General features: G+C 38.0%; 2 protein-coding genes across 2 annotated transcripts in view; one reads left to right on the top strand and one right to left on the bottom strand.

Moving 5' to 3' along the window:
- LOC144630341 (alpha-1,6-mannosylglycoprotein 6-beta-N-acetylglucosaminyltransferase A-like) overlaps positions 1–16,190 on the bottom strand; it is a 241,034-nt gene that overhangs the window by 191,353 nt on the left and 33,491 nt on the right. The gene's annotated exons all lie outside the window — the stretch shown is intronic.
- Positions 1,487–16,142, top strand: LOC144629856 (alpha-1,6-mannosylglycoprotein 6-beta-N-acetylglucosaminyltransferase A-like). Its single transcript, XM_078488088.1, has 18 exons — positions 1,487–1,936; positions 2,597–2,695; positions 3,009–3,088; positions 3,535–3,627; positions 3,942–4,016; positions 4,094–4,252; positions 5,725–5,888; positions 6,634–6,765; positions 8,100–8,236; positions 9,410–9,534; positions 10,340–10,411; positions 11,399–11,494; positions 12,473–12,556; positions 12,741–12,803; positions 13,235–13,351; positions 14,154–14,228; positions 14,845–14,999; positions 15,225–16,142. The coding sequence occupies exons 1-18, from the start codon at positions 1,765–1,767 to the stop codon at positions 15,442–15,444; spliced, it is 2,118 nt and encodes a 705-aa protein (XP_078344214.1). The 5' UTR covers positions 1,487–1,764; the 3' UTR covers positions 15,445–16,142.

A 16,190-nucleotide genomic window follows, 5' to 3' on the forward strand; every position in this document is an offset into this window, starting at 1 on the left:
TCGTATTTACATTTGCTAAAACAAGTTCGTTTTGGCGCCAGCAATACAATGTTATTCCACTTTCTCGACCAATTTTGTGAAAACAGTATTAGCTTAAGCAGAGCAGTGCTTTGAAATGGTTATTTTATTTGTCGGGAATGTGGGGTGGGGGAAAGGGTGGTTTGACTGCTGCAGCTTCTTCAATCAATCACATTGCATTATTTGTTATATTCTAATTAAAATTAAAATCGTCACGGCTCACACGCATTCGTGTAAGCATGTTTTTATTTCCTCGTATCGATCTTTGGTAAATCAATCCTCGTGAATTTAGCGTATTTATAAGTGACCGACCGACTTACCGCCCGACCGAACGAACGACCGACCGACCGACCGACCGACCGACCGCGACCGAACGAACGAACGACCGACCGACGGAACGAACGAACGAACGAACGAACGAACGAACGAACGAACGAACGCGAAAAAAGCGACGTTCCCAAAACAGTTGAACACGAATCATCACTCCATTCTCTCTCATTTTAAATATCTGGGATTACCTCTGTGAAAAAAACTTATGAAGTTCTCCTTTGTCTTAGAGCTATTGTTGTCCTGCTCAGTATTGATTATTTTGCTTGGTCTTCTTTTAGTTTGCATTAGTATTGCCGATTTGAATTTTTTAACACCGAGGACGGGCCTAAGTTTTACTTACAAACTTCACACAAAATCCAAAAATAAGCTTTGGTTTCCTAGCTTTCATGTCTTTTGATCTTGCTTACAAGTAAAGATGAATGAATATTTCTGCCCGGTTTTAAAAAAATCGCTCGGTTTAGAAAACTTGTTTTGTTTTATCCGATGTTTTCTTTTCGGGTAACTCGAATACAAACAACTGGCTTTCTTCGCCAAAATGTTAATTTTGCTCTGGCAATTTCACAAGGAGAAACGTAATTTCAGCAAGATGACCATTCGGACTGTAAAACGGACTTCACAGACCAAAATGGTATGCGGAAGTGTTCCATCATCGCCGCTCTGCCGTCTATAGCAAAGCAAGAGAAGTACACTTTGTTCACTGGATTGGATTCACATGTTTGTTACTGTATATTGAGTACATTTACTATAAATCCTTTGTTTGGAACCATAAATTCATGTGAATTTGTTATAAACTATTTTTTTTTTCTGAGAAATGGCCAGGGTCGATCATGGCCGCTAAGTTTGTTCGAGTTATGAAGGATGTTAACGCAGTTGCATCTGGTTTTTCGTTATCCAGTTCGTTACACCAAAGTTATAATCTACGTTGAATGTAAATGTATTTGTTGAAGCTTTTGTCGAATGAAAAGTAATCCATTTTTCCACATTGTTAAATCTTGTACTGATTGTCCTCGGTCTCCTGGCAACTTGACCTTTTTTAAAAAAAAAAACTTTAAATATAAATATATCCGGCTGAAAGTTTAGACCTTGATTTTACCCTCCTCGTGTGAAAATGGCTTGAATATTTTAATAGTTAAAATTGTAAAGATGGCTCCATCGGTCTTTGCAAAATACTTTAAAAACATAGTTTTTAAATGAACCAAAATATTCAAAAAGCATTGGAAATCCAAAGAGAAATGTGACAATAACAAATCGTTCTTAATTGATTTTAATTTCCATGGCGACATATGTAAGGTAAAATGAAAACCACGACGACAGTGTGTTTACGGCGAAAATGCACCAATATTTGTTTGTTTTCCACGCTGGAAAATCTTTTGTTCTTTTCGGATTTATTTTTTTGCATAAATTTTTCATTTTGAGATGAAACTAAAGCGCGCGTTTTCAACAAAACGTTGTCTTTTATTTTGGACTTGCCTAGTTGGCCTTACAGTTTTATTTCAAAATGCTATTGTTATTTTAGTATCGATTTGTTCAAAGGGATCGTGCTGTTTGAAGTTTGGAGAAGTCGAAAGCTATCCTTCGATAAAATTTGGTAAGTGCTACGTTTATCATTGTTTTCATTTCGCTGTGTGATCGCAATTTTAAATCTCCTTAGAATATTAAAACATTGTGAGGCAGACAGGTGTTGAGATTTAAGAAACTTATCAGCAAGAAGTCTTGTAGATGCTTTCTTAATATACCACCAAAATTCTTAGCAAAAAAAGTATTGCAAACGAGTGGGAGAAAAAGTAATTTGTGCGCGGAATCAAATAAGGATCGCGATGGCTGTTTTATAACTAATCATCGTTTTTGAAGGCTTCAGTATATTTTCCATTTACGTTTAAGGTACGATTTGGATTTACTGCTACTACCAGTGTTTGCCAGAATCTAACTCCGTGAAAAAAAAAATTCCAAAAAAAAAAAAAAAATTCAGCATAATTCGTCCTGAAGCGCTAGGGTTTTACTCTAAGTCCAAATCTTTTTATGTGGTTCAAAAAGGTTAGTGTCTAGCAAATAGGACTTTGCCTTTAGAACTTCAATTTGCAATTTGTCTACACAAAAATAAACAACATTGAAGCAGTTTACGGACTGAAGTTTAATAAGACGTAGTCCGCATTCAGGCTCATTTACAAATTTGCACCTCTATGTCAGACATAATAAGCAGAAGCAAAGCAGACATATTATTTAGCTGATTTGTTTCTATTAATTTCAGATCATATTATTCAGGAAAATGAAAGCTCTCGCATTTTGCATCGTCGTTCACAAATTGAATCTACACCAGAAAAATTGGTTCTCATACGTGAAAAGCAACGTAAGTATAGATATTTTGATTGGGAAAAGCTGGAGGCTTTGTATTTAAACTTTTTTTTTTAAGCAGACTTATTTAGCCCAGTTTAAAGGCCGGGCGACAAGAAAGTTCTTCGTTTGTTAATTGACTTTGTTGCCGTAGCAAGCTATAATTTCGAGGTTTCCTTTGATTTATAAAAATGACATATGGGGCAGCGTTCAGCAATATAAGGAATTATGGCCATGGAAAAACCAGCCTTTTACTAAAGATATTCTTTACACGGTACAGAGGATATCTCGAATTCATGTGATATATTTTATGATCCTTATTTTTGCAGCTGGCGATCTCACAACTAAAGCATTATCATGTGAGATACCCGAGGATCCTCTATTCCCTCTTTGTTCAATGAAGGTCAAGGTAGAGTCAACAAAACTCTTTATATAAATAATAGTCTTTTAAAGGTGATAACAAAAACTACAAGACACTACTTTAAAAACTGTGCCAGGATAGTAAGCTGATTTAATTTGTGGCAAATTGAGTGACTAAAAATGTAAGAGCACGTTAATTACAAGTAGCAGATGTATGTACTGTTTTTTGTAAACAATTAACATGCCTTTTAAGAAATATTTATAGATTTTAAGCTTCATGCGTCGTGAAACTAACCTACTTCTTTTTGAAGTTGGACCTCCTAAATCCATCTCAATCCTTTCCCAGTCTTAATTATTATTATTCTTTTTTGGTTCATTATTGCCGCCTCTTTAATATTTTCTACCCATAATAAAATTATATGCTCTTGTTGGTAACTATATTATCTTAGTAAATCAAGATGCCCGTAGCTAATACTATTCGTGTTCGTATGACAGTCTTTCCCTGATACCTGGAATCCCAAATGTCATGGCGAGAAACATCACGTGACGCCGAACGATCTTTGCTCGGTGATTGAACATCTAAGCGAGGTGAGTTGAACGGAGTCACTTTACGTCGAAATCTAGAATTGATGCTTAACTAATATTTATAATTGATTTAAAAAAAAAACGTTTTCAGTTTCGTTTCTAAGATCTTCGTTCACCCCTACATAAAAAGACCTTTCAATTTTGCCAATCCAATGTGCGACATTTATCTCTTGATTTAATGAAACTCTTTAAATTCAAGTTGAATGCAGTTATGAGGTACAGAATGCCTAGCCTTTCAAAATGAATTGTTACCTTCACACATAAACATATTATAACAATTAAAGGTTTTTTGCCTTTTCCTTGCTTTGCTTACATAGGTCGAGGCTTGGTGCCCAGTGCTACCATGGCGACGTGATCATGATCCCTTCAATCCGTCAGTCAACTACACAGAGGTTTGTGGACTACATCCCAATACTGTAGTTAATCGACTCTGCAGTTAGCTAATTAAGTGCGTAACTTTTGATCGCAGGCGAAGATCCGCACGAATGTGTCTGGGTTACTAGAAGAACTAAAAGACGAACGTTATGCTTGGATGAGACTTCGAATTACTGAAACATGGCCACTGTGGGTGGAAGCCATTGAAGAGCTCGCTATAACACAGGATTTGTCACGGCGGAAAAGGAAAAAGGTATGACTTTACTGAGCTTAGCTACAAACATCATTAGTATATACACACTCAGTGATCTTGGTGTTTCAAGCAATCTGATTGGTTCGCTATCTCGGGCTAATGAGCATTATTCACTCCCTACGGAGTGAATAATGCTTGATCCAAACTGAAACAAAATGGCCGGCGTAAACTCGCGTTTCGCCGGCGTTTCTGAATCGCAAATACTAAGAATACAAGAAGATGCTGAACCAGAAAAGACAAAAAAAGGCTAAGAAATTTGGCCTGATGGTTTTCAAAGTAAGAGAAGACTACATATTTTGCAATTTGCAGCACAATGTCCACACAACTCGAGTACTAAAACGATAAACATTTGCTTACCGTCAAGTCGCTCTTCGCCCGGCATCGACAGAAATGAATACCGCAGATTTATCGGCAGTAACATCAAGTGTTATTCAACCAAGACCCTCCACAAATATTCAGGAAAACATCTTTGTGCAAGAAAACATCCAGTTTTCACCACAGTTCTGCACACATTCAGTATAATCCAAACTTTCAGGTGGATCCGTCGCCAACTGCTCTTTCAATTTTCAATTCAAGTGAACTTCAAAAGCTTTGATTCAACGGTCAAAATGTTTTGCAAGCAGGTTTTTGATTCAGATTGCAGGTTTGAATGGTATTAAAGGACCATTTTGCTAGATTGTGACGAGGATTTTATCGAAGATTAACTAGATTTGCCATGTTTGAAGATTCTGTAAACTGTTTCGCGCATGTCGGTTAGTGCCGCTTGTGTGTACGTTTTCCACGCATGAATTGAGAGGTCAATTTAATCGACTTTAAATGATTTCCTTCTGAAAACTTTGAGATCGCTTGTTGTTGAGATCACTTCGTGTGTATATACTAAAACAATTATTCTTTGAAATCTCGGTGAATAGCGGCAGAATATTCACCTCGCCGCTCCGCGGCTCGGTGAATATTCTACCACTATATGATTGAAAGGCAAATCCAAGGGAAATGGGGTTTTTCCGAAATAGCGGGGAATTCGAAATAACCGAGTTCGAATTTGCGGGGTTCAACTGTATTTGATTTCCGATTTCCTTTTTTGCTTGTGTGTAACAGTATACTAAGGTAGAATATCACCAAAGTCGACGTAACGCTTAACACCGAATACAAACTGATCGTAATTTAACTGATTTTCCTTTAAAATTTGCATTTGACAAGATCTAAACCCGTGATCTGGATGATCGAGTATGTGAGCCATTGAGTGACGTAACTAAGCTCTTACTCCTGTATACCGTTTTACTATGCTCCATAATATAAAAATTTACAATGATAATGACGATTAATATTGTAAAGGAAAATCAGTAAGCGTTAACGGACTACAAATTTATTCTTCACCCTTGACGTAGCTAATGTTTTAAAAGGACACTTGACTGGATGCATCAGAAATGCACTGCACTAGCACTACACCGAATACAATTTTTTTTCCTTCTCAGATTGTTCTTTATATGGGCAGTTTAGAATTTAACTTTAAATTCTTCACTGAAGCTTTTACTGGTGGCTGTCTTGGCGAACTCAGTCAGTGGAGTGACGTCATGAGCGCATTGTACATATTAGGGCATGACTTGACAGTAACTACCGATAAAAACGACCTACCTAAGTAAGTACATATGTGCTGATGCTTCTATTAATGACATAATGTTATCGAAAATTTTTAAGCGAGTCACGGTGTAAATGGGAAGGACAAGGGTAAATCTAGGGGGCGCGAGCGAAAGGAAGCTAAGAAATCTTAGTCGGCACATGGGTTGACAAAGTCAGTGAGCAGGCTCGTGGTTCAGGGAATAGGGTTTGAGGCTACAGAAAATATCACACGTGTGTGTGCAATCTTATCGCGTATAATCTTTCGAGCTGAAAGTCATTTCCTCTTTTTTTTCGTGGAGCTTCCGTTAAGAAGGAGTTTTTAATATTGTTCCAGCTCCCTAGATTTCCTTTACAGGTTATCCAAGAATGCTCTCCACGACTAAATAAGAACTGTATGTGGGGGACATGGCAAATCAATAGATAGAGAATTCAGTCTGTTGCAATATATGCGAGATGGTTGCGAAAACCTTGGAAGGCATCGTAGGTCAAATGAAAGTCGGCATTTAATTTATGGACTCTTTTTCTATTGTTATCTATTTCCGTACTAGCTTGTCATTTTTAACTGGAGTTCACCTTTTTTAATGGTCCCATTCATTTGTCGTGTACTGTGCAAGATATGAAACGAAACCGCCATTATCGGGTATTCTGCAATCAAGATATGTATATATTTTTTTCCTAATAAACTGGCTAAATCATGCTCAATAAAGATCACATGTACATGCAGGTCCCCATTAACTGACGTCGTGTGCCTTATTTGTTGGCAGCATTGTAACACCACCAGACTCGGACGGCTGTGCTTCCAGACAACTTGGCGATGGCTTAGATCTTATATTCACTGATATCATAGGTGTTCCGAGTTTGGCAAGCGCCAGTGGTCCGCACGAGTCTCGTTACAGGTACAACATTACAATTTTTACGTCAGCAACGCACGCTCTGATTGGTTGCGTACTCGTTGCCATTTGCATTTTGGTTGGCCTTATTTTCTAAAAGGAAAATTGAAGACAGCTCCATTCTGTTGACATACTTACTAACTTATCCTCATGGGGCCCATGAGGACTCTTGAGGCCGGTTTCTGTTAACATAGCCTGGTTAAAACACAAAGAAAGAGTATTCGAAAATTAATGTTTCTACATTTTTTTTGTCAGAACAATGCCTTCGCTCATATACGAATGCATCTAGAACACCTATATGAAGATTTTAATTTCTGAAGAGACAGAAAATTGTTATTAGTTTTATGCTTTTTTTTTACACAAGAGCAGATTTTGAAAACCTCTCTACCAATTTTTTTTTTTTTTAATTTGAGATCATAACTTCTTGCATGCGTAACTCATGATAACACTGCCCCCTCAATACTGAGCTTCAATACACCAGTACACTGTAGTTTTGAACAAACACTATTCGCTGTTTTCACCGTTCCCATAATACATCTTGTTTACCCCCCAAAATTTTTGCATAAGCATTGTTTTCAATTTCTCTTGGGATTTACAATGACGTGCAATCGTCCCAAGAGAAATTGAAAACAATGCTTATGCAAATATTTTGGGGGGGTAAACAAGATGTATTATGGGATCGTGAAAAAAGCGAATACCATTATTTTTAGGATTCAATCAATCTTAATACGTCTTTTGGGCTGTGACTTTTGCCTTTTTTATATGTACTTTCGAGTTTCCCAAACTTTCTTTTGTGTTTTGTATTTATTTCGCGCGTTGTTTTATATTTCTTGCAACCAATATTTTTTTTTTTTATTCCAATTAACATAATGACGCACAATTAAATTTGCACGTGCTAAGATAATTGTTTGGATTCATGTTGGCTCAGCGTTGGCTCATTTACATCTTTTCACTTGCTTTCGAACGGACAGTGGGACCCAATGAGAGAAAATAAGCCTTAAATGCCGAAAAGGTAGCCAAATATTTCGGCATGCGGTCTTTTTTCAGTAAACACCGCTTGGGATAACAGTGTATTTCGCTCTGGAAACAAGAATGACTGGAAATGAATGTTTTCCAGAAGAAAGAGTCAAGCGACGTTATGATTTCTGCAACGGCCGAATTTATCTTGTTATTCTATCTCAAATAAGTATATTCTGAAGAAACGAACTTGACTGAAAATATACTGTTAAAAGCTAGCTATTGTAGGAGCATTCATGATCTTTTTTAGTAGCTCATCAACACTGGCTTAACTCAAAGATTTCTTTACTGTTGACCTTTTATTTTTGTCTCCCTATAATTAGATGCAAAATGCGTGTTCTGGATTCATTTGGTACAGACGCCGAGTTTAACTACAAGTATTACAAAGAAGAAATTCCTGGTGGAAGATCTATTTGGGGCAATTTGAATCTGCTACTCCCACAGTTTATGACGATGTATCGTAAGTAGATCACAGTTGTGTGAAATGATTTTTATCGAGCTCAACACTAACTATTGTTATTAACTATTGTGGTGTAAAAAAAGAACAGGGAGAGGGGTGAGTGGCAAATTAAAATATAACAAAACAGTAATGTAAGCAGCTATCATCCATATAAAGTCTATATAACGCCCTGTTTTTATAGAGCAATGTCTTTTCCCTCCTACGGGCCATCTTTTACCGAGCGTTTACAGTGTTGACTGAGCTGACTGAGCAAAAAATTCAGTGGCCTCGCCAGTTTGCGTGTTCTCCAAATGTCCCGTCTTGTCCCTTGTAGGCGAGTGAGACATATGCCAGCTCCCCACGGGTCAAACTATCTCAAAGCGGGTGACCAATCCCGATGTGGTTAACATCACCTCTCCACTGGTCATATGTGTTCCCGCGCTTTTTAATACAATAACCATAACAACAACAACAACACCAACAACAACAACAACATAATTTATTTCCTATAAACAACCATTAAGATGAAGAAATGAAATCGTAATGTCATTTCTTTTGCGATGCATTCCCTGTTACTTGACAGTCCGCGGTTTGTGGTTCTCTGACCAATTAGGTGATCGTACGTGTCAACGGCCTGTATAAAAGATAAGCGATCTGTTACATGCGGCCCTCCTACTATCGCCATCATCCTGTGTATAACTATCTTGACGCTAGATCGTAAATCGTCCCACCGCCTCCCCAGTCACCGACCCGCGGACTGTCCTTGTGTCTTTCTTTTCGTCTTAAGTCTTTTCTAAACGTGGTGGAATTTTTGTCCCCCAAACTTTCCTAAAGATATGTTAATTCTTGCCTTTTATCATTTTTTACAACAAAAACGTCACTTTCGCGGCCATTTATCCAAAACAGTTGTTTTGTTTTTTTTTCAATCTGTGCTCTACCTTCCTCTTCAGCAAACAAGTGCGACCCATGTAGAGCTCTCTATTTTGTCACTTCAGAATAAATGCCTCGCAATAAAATTTATTTTACTTTCCTTAACTTTTGATACAAATTAAAATTACATAATGAAACATTTTTAAAATGGATTCCTTTCTCATAAAATCATTCTCAAACCTGAAAAAAGTTGTACATTTAGTATAGCTAAATTTTTTATCATTCCTTTTAGCCCGACTCCAGTTTTTTGATTTTTTTTTTCAGCTCACAGTCCCGATAACTCGTTCATGGGATTCGCTGTTCCACAGAAACAGCATTTGGTACAAACCAAGGAGCAAAGGAGTAGAAAAATGGCGCTTGTCTATGGAAAACTACCACATTTTTGGCAGGTATAATAATTTAAAAACAACTGAGTTTCTTTATTAGGCATTGAGTTTAGTCATCTGGCGCGGAAGCCTCTTGAAAGTTTTTAATAGGCCTTATCACGGTTTTCGACGCCATTTTGACGAGTAGGCAAAGCAGGTAGAAATTACAGTGTTTATTAGGGAATCCGACGGGAAATATCTTCTACAAAAATTGAATTCTGGACAACTTATGAAGTGTAAAGTTAAGATACTAGGCAAAAGTTTTTATTTGCCGAGTTTGAAGGATGTAGCTGGGCTAAAATGCTATCAGTTACGTTTTTAATTTCCCATACATTTGTCTATAATTTTTCCGGCCCGCGAACCGCGTCAATCATGGGAAATTAAAAATGGTAACTGAACGCTTTCCAGCCCAGCTACATCCTTCAAACTCGGCGAATAAAAACTTTTGCCTAGTATCTTAACTTTACAATTCATAAGTTGTCCAGAATTAATTTTTTGTGAAAGGTATTTGCCGTCAGATTCCCATACAAACACTGTAATTTCTACCCGCTTTGCCTACTCGTCAAGATGGCGTCGAAAACCGTGATAAGGCCCATTGTCATTTGTCTAGAACATTAATTGAAATCAGAATGGGTGGTTAAACGCCATAATTGCAATAGTGTCGCACCATGTTAAAGAACTAGGGCACGCTTATGGTTAAGGAGAAGATATTTTTTATGATTGCCGTTCATCTTCTCAACCGTTCAGCTACACACCTGAAAATGGCACCATCTTAGCTTAGCGGTTTTTTAAAAGCTTTGATTGAAGTTCAATTTTTTTATCTTTCTAGGATAAGACGCATTACATTGATACGATAAAGAAGTACTTCGGTGAAGTCCATGCCAACATTGGAACTAAAAATGTAAGATATTCGCGTTACTTTACATTTGTGCTAGAAGTGAAGTAGAGAGAAGTAGCTAGAAGTAATACATACATCGATAATGCAAAAATATAAACTGTACGCCACGCCTGAAACCTATCCAGAAGTTTGATCTCCTTTGTAGGCTTTTTAGGCTAGGGTAATTTATCCTCCTTCCCCTCCTTGAGTGCCCTTGCGACTCCCAGAGCTGTGCCGGCGGGAGCTTCACGCTCCTGGCAGGTTCAACCATGCCGGATTGGTCTGCGGGAGAGGGGTCAGACAAAACAAGCACCATGGCCCTCCAGGTTGGAGGTTGGGCGTGGGGCCAGCGTCCCCACCCTGTAATAACTCTGATTTGCTACCGAAACATAAACTAATCTCTTAAGGCAACCAGTTCTGGGAGGGGAAAGGCCCCTACGGGGAGGAATAGGACGCTATGTGGTGAAAGCCGCAAGGATACCGCAGGGCCGAGGCCCAGCTTTCTATCTTCTAGGACGATCTCTAAGATAGGAACTTGGAACGTAAGGACACTATATGCTGCAGGCAAAACGGCTCAGGTGGCTTCTGAGTTGAGGATTTTGCAGAGTTCTGTGCAAACTTCAGTGGAGGAAGCTATCCGGAGAAGGAAATGTAAATTGCTAGGTCACACCTTACGGAAGCCTTCCTGTAACATCACAAGGCAAGCTTTGACCTGGAATCCTTAAGGGAGTCGAAAGAAAGGTCGTCCACGGAACACCTGGAGACGATTGCTAGTAGCAGAGATCAAGTCCATGGGCAAGAGTTTGTACCAGCTAGAGAGGGATGCACAGGACAGGAGGCTTTGGCGAGAGACTGTTGATGGCCTATGCTCCTGAGAAGGAATGAAGGGCTACTACTGCGTACCACTATTTACCTTTGCTTATCAACTCGAGTGACTCTTGCGTTTCTATAGAACTTAGCAACCTCCTTAAGTTAGCATTTTAAACTAAATTTTTTCCCTTTTATTTCCAGATAACTGAGCTTCGCAAGTATGACGTGCCTGATTACATCATCAATCACGGCATAGTCAACATTTCAACACTCATGAATCTGTTTCAAAGCAGTAAGGTAAATGATGGATAATCGATGGGCAAATGATTGATGATGCTTTAATTTCCCAGGATAATCAATGGGTAACTTCTCTTAACAGTATCAATACATTTTCAAGAATACAAGTGATGAGAATACAGTAAAAACTCCCGAGAAAGAACCTAACATTTAAGAACCTGTTAGGCTAAAATTTTCAAATTAGATACCAATTTTTATAAGAACCTATTTGGCCCAAAATTTGGAAACAGGTTCTTAATTTCTAAAATTGATAAAAAATGCTTACTTTTGGGAAAATATGATATGGTTAGTGCTTCATTTTGACATAGGCACATTAATTAAATACCACTAAACATTGAATTTTTTTCTTCAGAAATTAAGAACCTATTAAGAACCTAATTAGCCTAAATTTGTGTTAATAACCCTTTATGTAAGAACCCGTTTAGGCTAACCTGAAAAACAATAGGTTCTTACTCGCGGGTTTTTACTGTATTACAAATCGTCAATTGGGGGATATTGCTTTTTTTATAATTAATGGATGTACCATGTAGTTCTTATAACATTCCTTAACGTATTGCAATATGTAGAGAACTGCTTGGGGTTAAGAACTAAAGGGATAACACGTAGCACCAATCAAAACGTTTAAGAAAAAGTAAAAGAAGCACAAACGACCAAACATAATTAGCCCATACCCTATCTGTCCGTTTGACGCAAATATACTTAGAGAATCGAAGGAAGAAACATTTTTGTCGAATCAAGTTTTCACTCATTAGTAGTCAAGTAAATGGACTAATAAATATATCGTGGATGGAAGAGTGAAAAGACGATACGATTCCCTTAAGGGTGCGACAAACTCCCTTGTCCCTTCTCTATCTCTTTTTCAATTTAAAAAAAATATTTTCACCTTTTGATTGTAGAAATAAAACCACATCCTTACCTTTATTCCCAAACCACTTTTTGATCCTAATAGTTTTTTCCTTCTTCCTTCATTTGTATCAGGTGTTTGTTGGCCTCGGCGATCCATTTGAAGGACCAGCAGCCCTTGAGGCCTTAGCCAATGGTTGTTATTTCATAAATCCTAAGGTACGTCAAGAGTTCATTACCTGGAGTGTGCATCTGTCTTAACTTAGTATGTGACGCTCTCCAGCTATATTTAGCAACAGGGCTACATATTTAAACTCCCCCTTTGGTGTTTGCATTTTTTTAACCTGCTTTCAATTAATTTTCGCCCTCAAGCCTAAATCGATGTTTTCTTATCTTTGTTTAGTTCAATATAGCTTTTGATCGTCTCAATCATGGATTCTTTGCTGGAAAACCCATGGATAGGAAGGTAAAGGAAAACGATTGGTAATAAACTTCACGACTCGAAACATAATTTGTTGCACGGAAAATTAAACTTTGATTTATTATCAAGTTACAGTTCGTGAAGTATGCTCGCTGCTATGTTTGATTTACACAACTGATATGATTGGTAAATTTGGAAGAGACCTATTGTCTGATCGTGAGAGAGGGTCACATGAATGGCTCGCTACTCTTCAAACGAACAATTATGGAACAAACAACAGGAACAATGCCCCTAGCCCCCAATAAAAAACAATTCATAGCAACTTCTACACTAGAAGACCAGTAGAATAACAGGCTTACGAGAGCTGCTACACTACTGGAGTATAAGGTGTTTATTTAATTTTTTTGTTTTGTTTTTGTGCCTGCACTTCGACATTGTTAAATAAATATGTTTTTTGTGTGTTTTGCAATGAACAGGTCACTTCTCAAAACCCTTATGCTGAGGTATTCGTTGGAGAGCCATTTGTTCAAACTGTTAACATAGAAAACATTGACGAAGTTGAAGAGGCTTTACAGAAAATCCTTAATTCGTCGGTAAGTTGCTATCTGCACAGCAGCAAGGGAAAATCAATACCTTTTCATTGGGAATTTTTCTCCGATATGCTTTGTTTCAATGAGATAAATTCAAACGCGTGTTAATTGTTGAAAATGTAAACTTTAATAGTCAGCTCCCCACAGGGCTTTTCAGTAACTATTTACAATTTACAGAGTTAAGGGATGAGATCGGACATCAGCATATAAGGCGCCTATGGCAGCCGCTATCCGTCCATGTGTATGATCTCACCCCACCACCAACCCATGGAATAGAACAGACCACAACACCGGGAACTTCATGCCCTACTCTTTGCGATGAGTGTGTGGGTTCTTTAACGTCCCCTGCTGATTATAACACTGAAGATGCAGGAGACGGGGCCTACAGTTTATCGTCCTTATCCGAGAAGACTAGAATGTCTAACCATTTGCAGATGTAATTACAAAGGCAGCACATTCTCCTCAGTTATTTTAAGACCCTGAGTGTTGGTCCGGTCTGGGAGTCGAACCCGAGACCTCCCGCACAACAGTCCGGCGCTCTACCACTGAGCTAACCGGTCGGCGGTTAGCTCAGTGCTGAAATATCATGCATGATTTTATTTGAACGATTGCAAGCCGTTTGCCGCAATAAGCAGCAATATATCCAGCTAGATAGGATGTCAGCTTATTCCTAAACGAAAGAGCGGTACTTTCAAGAGAGGATGAGGGTACTTTATATTATCACGTCATGCTAAATAATATGTTCATCGGACAACATTATTTTATTGCAGTGAAAGAATTATTCATCTTTACTTTTTACTTATAGGCAAGTCCTCATCTACCCTATGAATTCACGGTTACAGGAATGTTAGAAAGACTCAACGCTTACGTAGAATATCAGGTACGTTTTGTAGTGAATCAAGTAATATAAAGGTATGTAAGTGCCCAGAAACGCCTTTTTAATGATGGTACCAAACCTCCCTCCTCAATTTTTGTGGAGTTTTGACTGTCTGAAAAATTTCTTCGAGAAAAGTTACTAAGAGAAAAAAATTCTGCACTTAGTATTATTTTTTAAAAAAAAAAAACGAAAACGTAGGTCACGTGGTTCCAAGCTGAAAAGATCTTAATATAACCTAAAACCCCTGTAAAGCCCCCTCCGTTTTAAGCCGCCCTTCTAATAAACCTCCACCTGCATGGAAGTTATTTTTTTTAATAAGCCTCCCTTCTCTTCTCCCTTAGGGCTTACCACCTTCCCTTTAAATTTCCTTAAATGATAGATCATAACCTTTTATGAACAAGAAAGCAAGGTTACTTTTTACTTTCAAAGTTTTAATTCATCCAAAACATTTACTTGGTTTTGTTATTGTTTTTGAAATATGCTTCGAAACAGCTTAAAACCATTTTTTTAATCGCTCGTTACAATGCTTCCTTTTGTAGATTCCACATGCTTAGTATACTTCTATACAAAGGAAAAGTAGTGTTAAACGAATAGCTCGTGTTCTCTTTCTTACACACAGGACTTCTGTATGCCCAGTAACTGGCCGCCAATTAAGGAACTGAAAATCACCTTAAGTAAAGATGGTCAGTCCTGTGTATTCACTTGTCTGGACCAAGGACTTGTCTGTGAGCCAACATTTTTCACTGCGATAAACACACAAGACACTCTAAAAAGGTGCGATCAAAATTGATAAATTAAATTAAATTTTTGAGATTAGGTTGCAATACAAGGGCAAAAATTAGGGCTCCGGAGCTAGTTCAAAGAAACGTGTGCAATGGCTTATCACCCAAGGACCTCCAAATCTCAAACGCCAAAGCTTCTTTTTGTGTGAACAAGCATATCAGTGGCGTATTTATTTATACTGAAGTTAAATCTTTTATTTGTTTTTTTTTTCTGTAGATCCGGGCTGCCCTGCAATGAATCTGCGACAGTATCACGTGACAGTATTTTGGCGCCATCATTGGATACTTTAAGTAACACGTGTCAGCTGCAGAGTCAGTCGCTGCTGTTCAGCTGCCGAGCAGCCAAGCCTGATGTAGTCCGGCTTTGTCCTTGTCGCTCGTACCGTAAAGAACAAGTAGCGCTGTGTGAGTCATGCTTACAAAACAACAATCAGTAAACATTTGTGTGACGATTGGGTAAGAAAAACGTCGAAAATAGCAGCAAAAAGATGGAAACTACACTTTCTCGTGGCAACGTGCACAAAGGATTTTTTCTTTTCAAGATCTGTACAGTGGGCACAAGTTTCTATGAACACGTTTTTCAAACGTCAAAGTTAATAACCGATTCTTGCAATTGGTTTGCAACCACGTGACAAGGCGGCCATGTTGGTTGAAAAAAATAATGAAAACATGTTTTTGCGGAATTTGCATGATGAAAGGGTTAAGTTCCTAACAGAGGAAAACGTTTTGTTCTTGTAATCTAACGTGGCTACCGTAACGTCAGCTGCAAACCAGCAATTTTACTATAGTTAGCTAGTTTTAAGTGCAATATTCCCACGAATAGCACTACCAACGTTAAAGCCGGACGCATATTTATAAATCCAGAGATTTGCTGGATAGTTCTCGTACCAGAGAACAAACGACTTTATTGTTAAGAAATGATTATTGATTTTATTGAAGTGCCGTTCCAACACAAAAGCACCGTCTGTGACGTCTTCGTGGTAGGTCGTATCTACAAGACTACTAAAGGAACGACATATGTAGTTTGACGTCTAAAAAAGGCAACACTAACCGTTTATTGTATGCAGGTATCCGATTTGTCGGACGATAATAAAATTGGAAGAAGTGAATATTAAAACAATAAAGAATAATCAAACCTTTCAATGCTTAGTTTGACCACTGCGATAAAGATAATAAAATTAGG

This window comes from Oculina patagonica, chromosome 11 (assembly GCF_052425735.1).
Source record: "Oculina patagonica isolate OP01 chromosome 11, crgOcupat, whole genome shotgun sequence".
NCBI classification, from domain to species: Eukaryota; Metazoa; Cnidaria; class Anthozoa; order Scleractinia; family Oculinidae; genus Oculina; species Oculina patagonica.

Coding starts and splice junctions, on each gene's coding strand:
- LOC144629856 (XM_078488088.1), top strand. CDS start 1,765: ATGAAACTAAAGCGCGCGTTTTCAACAAAACGTTGTCTTTTATTTTGG. Junction 4,017..4,093: donor CGTCAGTCAACTACACAGAG/GTTTGTGGACTA, acceptor TTTTGATCGCAG/GCGAAGATCCGCACGAATGT. Junction 8,237..9,409: donor ACAGTTTATGACGATGTATC/GTAAGTAGATCA, acceptor TTTTTTTTTCAG/CTCACAGTCCCGATAACTCG.